General features: G+C 39.4%; 1 protein-coding gene across 1 annotated transcript; it reads left to right on the top strand.

Annotated features, from left to right (window-relative positions):
- Positions 1–5384: 5384 nt before the first annotated feature.
- Positions 5385–8504, top strand: LOC140015900 (uncharacterized). The gene is made up of 3 exons (XM_072068733.1): positions 5385–5831; positions 7356–7604; positions 8259–8504. The coding sequence occupies exons 1-3, from the start codon at positions 5385–5387 to the stop codon at positions 8502–8504; spliced, it is 942 nt and encodes a 313-aa protein (XP_071924834.1).
- The last annotated feature ends 252 nt before the right edge of the window (positions 8505–8756 follow it).

Here is an 8756-nt window from a genome sequence, read left to right as displayed (position 1 = left end):
CCAAAAGTGACCATTTTGCCCCTGCTTTGTTTGAGTGCTTTGGTGCGAAATTTTGAGGTTCTAATGGTTTATGTTGCTTACATGTTATATTGAATGTGTAAAAAGTTTCATTGAAAAATAACTTGTTTTGGTCACCCAAATGTTGGAATTTCGGAAGCTTAGAAATCTGGAAATTTGTTCCAGTCACTGCCCAGGCAGTCACCTTGTTTTGGCTATAACTCATCGCTCCGATATCGAAATCAAGTGTCATTTGCGGTAGAAACTAGACATTCCCAACTTTCTATTGGTATAAAATGCACGTCCTGGTTCCACTTGTGTGAGCCAAACCATTCGTTTAAAGATTGCTATTCTGTTTCGTTGGTACCTTGAGGCTCAAATGTGGACTAGTTGTGGGTGGATTTTGAAAATGGTTTCTTCTGAAAAAATATATCCCTATGAGTCTATTTTCGAACGCCACCAACCATGCTCAATTCTGAGTTGAATTGAGTGATTTATGATTAAAATTTGAATCTGGTCTTGTGAAGGAATACCATGCATTTGGACAGATTTGAACTAACACTGATTTGGAGCTTGTTATCTGAAGCTTCTTAGTGTAAATCACCTATCGAATGTACCTTGGATATATTTTAGACATTACCTACTGGAATGGACTATGTTTGAGGTACTTTGTAGGCCAAACGTTTTGAAAACGGAAAAACGGAACCACAAGGCAGATTTGCCTTGGAAATTTTGGGAACTTTGGTAATTTGGTTAACCAACTTTCCGTGCTTATTTAACTGTGAATTTTGGAAGAGGGATAACTCTTACATGGTAGTATAACACTGCTAATTTTGGTGTTATTCCGAGCCCGTTTCATTGTTCAACTAAACCTTCAAAGTTCATGACTTGATTTTGGAAAACCCTTGTTTGACAAGGAAATTTGGGTAACTTTGAACTACCGTATCTTGGTGCTCAAAACTTCAATTCTTGCTCTGCTTGTTCCATTTTAAACTTCGATTACAACTCTAATAAGGTTCCAAATTTAAAAGGCTAGTTCAAATTTGCCAAATTTTGCCGAATTTAAAAGGCTTGTTCCATTTTGCCGAATTTTCAAAGTTGGCACAAAAACCAACTTAAAACTGTCTTGACAACGCAAGTTATCAATTTCAAGCCAAAATTTGAATGCCTTCCACTTGGAATCATGGAAAGGTGTTTTCTAGAAACTTTTAGTACTTTGAAAGATGTTTCCAACGATACTAAATTTTTCAATTTTGGACAATCAGGGAGTGAGTTATGATTTTTCAAAGGATTGCACCAAAAATTGAAACTTGTGACCATTTGAAAGAAATCCGCGCGGGAAACTGTTCACTAGAATCCGGCCTTGAATCTGGCCAGTTCTTGGCCGGATAGGTAGCCAGATTGGTGATGGAAATTGAAAAAATAGAGGATTGGCCTTTGCTTCCAATCCGGCCGGATATCCGGCCAAAATCCGGCCAGATTGTGATATGGCCCGTCCTGTTCCGATTTCGGTCGTTCGTTTTGAAATCTATTTGCATGTACTTGTTTCCGTCCAATGATTTTAAGGATAATGATCCGTTCTTACTCGAGTTTTGTAACGCTATCGGGTCTCGATTTTCGAAAAAGAAACCTAAACTCGATTTTTGAGATACATTCTAATATCGTACTAGTGTACGACCTCTCTTATTATTTAAAATTATCAGTAATAGCCCATTATTAATTACTCAGGCACACAAGAGTACCTTCAAGAGGATCCCACAGTGAACACCTAAAGCTCCGAGGGACATTTCTTTCTCATTACTTATATTGGTGAGTATCAAGTGTATTAATACTTGATACAAATTTAATTGTTATGATTGTTTGGAGATTTTGAAAATGGAGGCGAGTATGTACTTTACCACACTCGTTCTTATTTGAAATGAATGACTCATGATTCAAATGAATCAAATGAATTATGAATGACTTAATTGAATGAAATGAGATGATTGAATGAAATGAAATGGTATGCTATGCCTGCATACATCGTTGGAGTGAATCTCCTCGACTCTCAAATATAAATGGGGGACGCCCAAACTCATAGGCCGACCTTGGACTCGAGCCGGCATGGCTTGGTTGGGAACCTTGGAGAGCCATGAGATAATGAAACTCGACCTAATGAGAGGTCTTACTTGGCATACTTGTGGAGTATCGCTTTATAAATGTCTTGCGGGTCCGGGAGGTGCACGGTGGACGGAGGGAAGTAAGTGGTGATCTACGAAATGGAAATGCCACCCCGGTTGACGGAGTGTCATCGCGGGAAGGTATACGATTGACTTTGGCAAAACAAATGGAAATTAGTTCCTGAGAGTTCCGATATCCTTGAATTGTTTCTATTTATTTTTTCCGCTCGAATTGCTATTTATTGCAATATTGTTGCTTTACTTGTTAAATTGGGATGGTTACTTGAACAATATGCTTGCATGTGTGTTCTTGGCCTTACGAGCGTTTTGCTCACCTTGTAGATTTGTTTTCCTTAACCGGATTTGGGCTTGGAATGAGATTCGGAGGAAGTTCTCTTTTGTGTACTCTTGTAATAGGGTTCCAACTCTATTGTCTAGACTTTGGCTATTGTATATTTTGGGGTTGTATTATGGAAACCCGATGTAACGATTGGGTGATTATTATATATTTTTAAGTTTGAATGCTTCCGCACTATTTGTATTTACATTGTCTGGTTGTTGATATCTAGCACCGCTATAAGCTTGAACAGATATTGCTTGAGTCCTAACGAGAGTTGGGCAGGCGTTCTGCGGATACCCTTTGGTTCGCCTTAGGGAGAAGTGGTGGCGTTACAGTTGGTATCAGAGGACTAGGTTAGAGATCCATATGAGAGACATACTAGATACTCTACCCTTAAGACCTGAAACCGGATAGCTAAGTTATACCTTAAGTGGTACTTGGGGCAAACTAATGATTGGGTTAGACATGCATAAGCGACATCCGAACTAGATAGTAATTTAATTTCTAACCCGAAAAGTGTGACTATCTTGCAAGGATGGAAAATGGAAATAGAGCCACGGCAGCTAACAGAAATGGCCATGCGAATGGTCATATAGTGCCTTCTAAACCTATCTACTACCGAGCGCTAGGTGGGGGAGCTCGAGTACGCTATTCTCCATCTGACAGATATCCCCGATGTTCGTGTAGGTTGATCTTTGCCTACCCAAACCACCTTGTGCTTGCTTTGGAAGACAAGTGTCATCAGTTAGTGGATCTTAACCGGGATTTACAGTCAGAGGTGGACGAGTTTAGACAGATGGTTAGCGTTCAGGGAGAGAGGATTGTGGAACTCGAGGAGGTATTAGAGGGTGAGGTGGCCACATCTGCAGTTGTTCGTGAGGAGCTCCAGAGCACTAGAGCTCGACTCACTAGGTTGAGAGAGGAGGTCCGTAGTCAGGATTCCAACATCTTGACTGATGCTACTAGATTGGCGGAGGAGGCGATGGATGTAGTTCAGAGTCTTGATCAGGAGAAGGAGGGTCCGGAGGAGGATCCTGAGGAGGAGGTTCCATCCAATAGTCCTACTGTCGACTAGACCCTAGTGATTGACCTTTTGACTCTTTTGACCCTTTTGACTAGTACAGTTAGAATTAGCAGGGGTGACGCTGAGTGCTGAAACCATTGTATTTTGCATGGCTGTGTGGCCTACTTTTGAGACACTTGTTTTTACTTTAGTCTTCTGTGACTAAAAGTACTTTTGTGGCACTTATGTGCTATATTTTGGTGACTATCCCATGACTTGCTAATTGTATGAACTTGACATGCTAATGAATGTAAATTATTATTAATTTCAATGTTTTCTTGATTGGTTCTTACTTTCTACTTTGTATCGTATAATTGATTTATTTTTTGCACTAGGCATGCCTAAGTTATGGAAGAACTAAGACGTAGTCGAGGTCGTGAGAGAGGGATTAGACAGGCCCAATTTCAAAGAGATGACCAGGGATCGGCAACTGGACCGACTCAAGACTAGGAAAATATTGAGGGTAATCAAGTGGCTACTGTCATCAATAGGATGATTGACATTCTAGAATGCTTAGCTGATAGGCAAGGTCCTGGATTGTTTAACCAACCTGGGGGACAGGAAAGAGGAGAGGATAGAGTCTTAGAGAGGTTCTTAAAGTTCAATCCGCCTAAGTTTTTTGGTGAACCTGATCCTGAGATAGCGAAGAATTGGTTAGAGAGGATGACCAACATATTCGCTGCCCTAACTACGCCGAGAATAGGCGAGTGAATTTTGCTGCTTTCCAATTTGAGAGAGTAGCTCGTACTTGGTGGGATATGATAAAAGGAATATGGGAGAGAGCTCAAACCCCTTGGACTTGAGAGAACTTCACGAGAAAATTCAATGAAAAGTTTCTTCCACCCTTGATTCAAGAAAAGAGAGAGGATGAATTTATCAAGTTGAAACAAGGAGCCCTTAGTGTGGTAGAGTATGAAGGGAAGTTCACTAAACTTTCTAAGTATGTTCCTGAACTAGTAGTCAATGAACGGAAGAGAATTAGACGGTTTGTACAAGAACTTAACGTGGAAATTCAGGAGGGCTTGGCCGCAGTCCAAATTTCTACTTTTACTGAGGCTTTAGAGAAAGTAAAATATGTTGAGAGTGCAAGACTACAAGCGAGGGACTTTCACAATAGAAAAAGAAATTTTTCTACCCATACCTCTGGACAGGCTAGTAAGAACACACAGCCTTTCAAAATAGAAAGATGAATGAGAGGAACAAGAACTGCTGGAGTCTCGAGGGGAGTTTTAGCTAGAGGAGGGCGTAGTGGACTGACCCAAGCTAGGAGAGCGCCATCTTCTAGTTCGGCGGTGACCCCTCAAGTTATTTGTGAATTTTGTGGTAAATCCAACCATTCCAAGAATGACTACTGGAGAAAGTTGGGGAAGTGTTTATTTTGTGGTACTGCAGAACATTAGGTTGCGAATTATCCAAAATCGCCAAAAATAGGAGGTAATACTCAGAGATCAGAAAAGTCAACCTCTAAGCAGACCAGTGCCGGAGGAGGTCGACCGAAAATACCGGCTAGGGTTTATGCGTTGAATTATCAACAAATTCCTGAAGCGACTGAAGTGGTTGAAGGTACAATTCCAATCTTTCATCGTTTAGCTAGAGTTTAATTGATGCGGATGCAACATATTCTTTTGTAAACCCTAACTTCATGAGTGGAATAGACTTGAAACCAATTAATTTACCGTATGAATTGGAAGTTAAAACACCTACTGAAAATCAAAGTTTAATTGCTAACCTGGTGTATAGAGACTGTGAAGTCTATGTTAGGAAGCGGAAATTAATGGCCGACTTGATAAATTTGGCAATTAAGGGATATGATGTGATTTTAGGAATGGATTGGCTAGCCCGTTATAATGTCCAGTTGAACTGTCGAACAAAGATTGTAGAATTGTGCATTCTAGGGGAGGCAACCCTGAAACTGGATGTAAGAGGTAAATTGGTTTCGTCTGCACTTATCTTAGGGATTCTGGTTAGAAAATTATTAAGTAAAGAAGTTCAAGGGTATTTGGCTTTCCTTATTAACACTCCTAGTGATAAGGTGAATTTGGAAGACATGCCGGTAGTGAAAGACTTTCCAGATGTATTTCCTGAAGAGTTAGAGTCTTTACCCCCAGAACGGGAAATAACTTTTAAGATTGATGTAACTCCCAGAGTAGCGCGTATCTCTAAGACACCACATCGGATGGCACCAATGGAATTGAAGGAGTTGAAATTGCAACTACAGGACTTGTTGGAAAGGGGTTTTATAAAAGAAAGTGATTCTCAGTGGGGAGGCCCGGTTTTGTTCATGAAGAAAAAGGATGGGAGTTTGAGGCTATGTATAAACTATAGAGGCTTGAATGATGTCACAATTAAGAATAAATACCCGTTGCCCCACATTAATGAATTGTTTGACCAATTGCAAGGGGCGGTAGTATTCTCGAAATTGGATTTGAGATAGGGTTATTATCAATTGAGGATTTTGGAGAAGGATATACCCAAGATTGCCTTTAACTCGAGATATGGACACTTTGAATTTGCCGTGATGCCATTTGGGTTAACTAATGCTCCTGCAGCTTTCATAGATTTAATGCATAGGGTTTTTAAATCTTATCTAGATCAATTTATGGTGGTTTTCATTGATGGCATTATAGTGTATTCTAAGAATATGAAAGATTATGAGAAACACTTGAAAATTATTTTACAAACCTTGAGGGAACACTAGTTATATGCTAAGTTTAGCAAATGTGAGTTTTGGTTAAAAATAGTGACTTTCTTGGGATACATAATTTCTAAGGATGTGATTAAAGTGGATCCAATTAAAGTTGAAACTGTTTCGAAATGGAAACGACCGGAAAACCCTACTGAGCTTCGAAATTTTATTGGATTAGCAGGGTATTACCGGAGATTTATCCAAAATTTTTCTAAAATTGCTGGACCAATGACCGAGTTGACTAAGAAGAGTGGGAAGTTTATTTGGAATCCTAAGTGCGAAAAAAGTTTCCAGGAATTGAAAAGACGTTTAACCAAAGCCCTAGTGTTAGCTCTACTCAATGGAAAGGATAGTTTTGTAGTTTACATAGATGCCTCTAAGGAAGGACTGGGATGTGTTTTGATACAAAATGACAAGGTGATAGCACATGTCTTTAGGAAATTGAAACCGCATGAGGAGAATTACCCGACCCATGATTTGGAATTGGCAGCAGTGGTATTCGCTTTAAAGAAATGGAGTGACATTTGAGGTTTTTACTGACCACAAAAGGCTTAAGTATCTGTTTTCTCAGAGAGATCTAAATTTGAGGCAACGTAGATGGATAGAATTTCTGGAGAATTATATTGCACTATAAAGTACCATCCAGAAAAGGCCAATGTAGTGGCCGATACTTTGAATCGTCAAGTGCAAATGGCTGGATTGATGATCAAGGAACTACACTTGTTGGAAGAAGTTAGTTATTGGAAGTCTCGACTGGAACCGAAAAAAGTAATTTTGAGAAATATTATAATGAATTCTACTTTGTTGAAACATATCAAGGGATCTCAAGAAAAGGACACTGAAGTACAGAAATGGTTGGAAAAAGGTGAAAAAAAAGAAAAGTCAGATTTTAACCTGGGATCAAATGGTATTTTGAAGTTTTAGAATCGGATAGTGGTGCCGAACGATGAGGAGCTTAAGAAAGAGATTCTAGAAGAGACACACCGATCGAAGTTCACGGTACACCCTGGAGGGAATAAAATACACCAAGACTTGAAGAATCTGTATTGGTGGGAGAATATGAAGAGAGAAATTGCCCAATTTGTTCAGACTTGTTTCATTTGTCAACAGGTTAAGGCTGAACATCAGAAACTATCGGAACTTTTACAACCTTTGGAGATACTAGAATGGAAATGGGAAAATATCACCATGAATTTTGTATCAGGATTACCAAGGACACAAAGAGACCATGATGCTATTTGGGTGATAGTTGATAGACTGATCAAATCGGCTCACTTTCTGCCGATTAACATGAAGTACCCATTGGAAAAGTTAGCTAAGCTATATCTAGATGAAATTATCAGGTTACATGGAATTCCCGTGAGTATTGTGTCTGATATAGACCTGAGATTCGTATCAAGATTCTGGCAAAAGATGCAAGAGGTGTTAGGGACTAAATTGAATTTCAGTACCACTTATCATTCTCAGACCGATGGACAGTCTGAGAGGACAATCCAAACTCTTGAGGATATGTTGAGAACTTGTGTTCTGGATTTTGAAAAAAATTGGAGTAAGTTTTTGACTTTGGTAAAATTTGCCTACAATAATAGTTTCCACTCCTCTATACAAATGGTTCCATATGAAGCGCTTTATGGTCGGAAATGTAGGTCTCCGATTTGTTGGGATGAAATAGGTGAACGGAAGATCTTAGATCCGACTACAGTGTCTTGGATTGAGAAAACTAATGAAAAGCTAAAGTTGGTACGTTAGAGAATCCAAACCGCACAGAGCGCTCAAAAGAGTTATGCAGATAATCGGAGAAAAGATTTGGAATTTGCGGTTGGAGATCTAGTCTTTCTTAAGATTACACATCTGAAAGCAAGTTTGATGACTGGGAAAGGAAAGAAACTACAACCGAGGTTTGTAGAGCCTTATAAGGTTATCCAGCGCGTGGGACAGGTAGCGTACAAGTTGGAATTGCTGTCGAAACTATCTCGAATTCATAATGTGTTTCATGTGCTCATGCTTAAAAAGTATCATTTAGACCCCTCTCACATTTTGCAACCGGAAAGTATTGATATTGATGAAGTCTTGACCTATGAGGAGAAACCGGTGAAGCTTCTGGATAGGAAAGTGAAGGAGTTGAGAAATAAACAGATACCCCTAGTAAAAGTTCTCTGGAAGAACTACGGTCTAGAAGAAGCGACTTGGGAAGTCGAAAAATCAATCCGAGAAATGTATCCAGACCTGTTCATCAATCAAGGTAAATTTCGAGGATGAAATTTTCTTAAGGGTGAGAGGATGTGATGACTCCTAAAAATTTATTATTTTAAAATCCATTTCGAGCTTATTTAAATATTTTTTTGGCCATTTACTCTGATTATTATTTTCTAACCTCTTTAGACCTAATTATATGGGTCTATAGTTTGTGACAGCCCCACCTCCCCCTAAGGCGAACCAAAGGGTTCGGCGGACAACCTGCCCAACTCTCGCCGAGATTCACTACAGTTCTCAATTAAAATATATCACTCA

Source organism: Coffea arabica, chromosome 10c (genome assembly GCF_036785885.1).
Source record: "Coffea arabica cultivar ET-39 chromosome 10c, Coffea Arabica ET-39 HiFi, whole genome shotgun sequence".
NCBI classification, from domain to species: Eukaryota; Viridiplantae; Streptophyta; class Magnoliopsida; order Gentianales; family Rubiaceae; genus Coffea; species Coffea arabica.
Note: the sequence above shows the minus strand (reverse complement) of the source record. Positions and strands in the feature narration are given on the sequence as shown.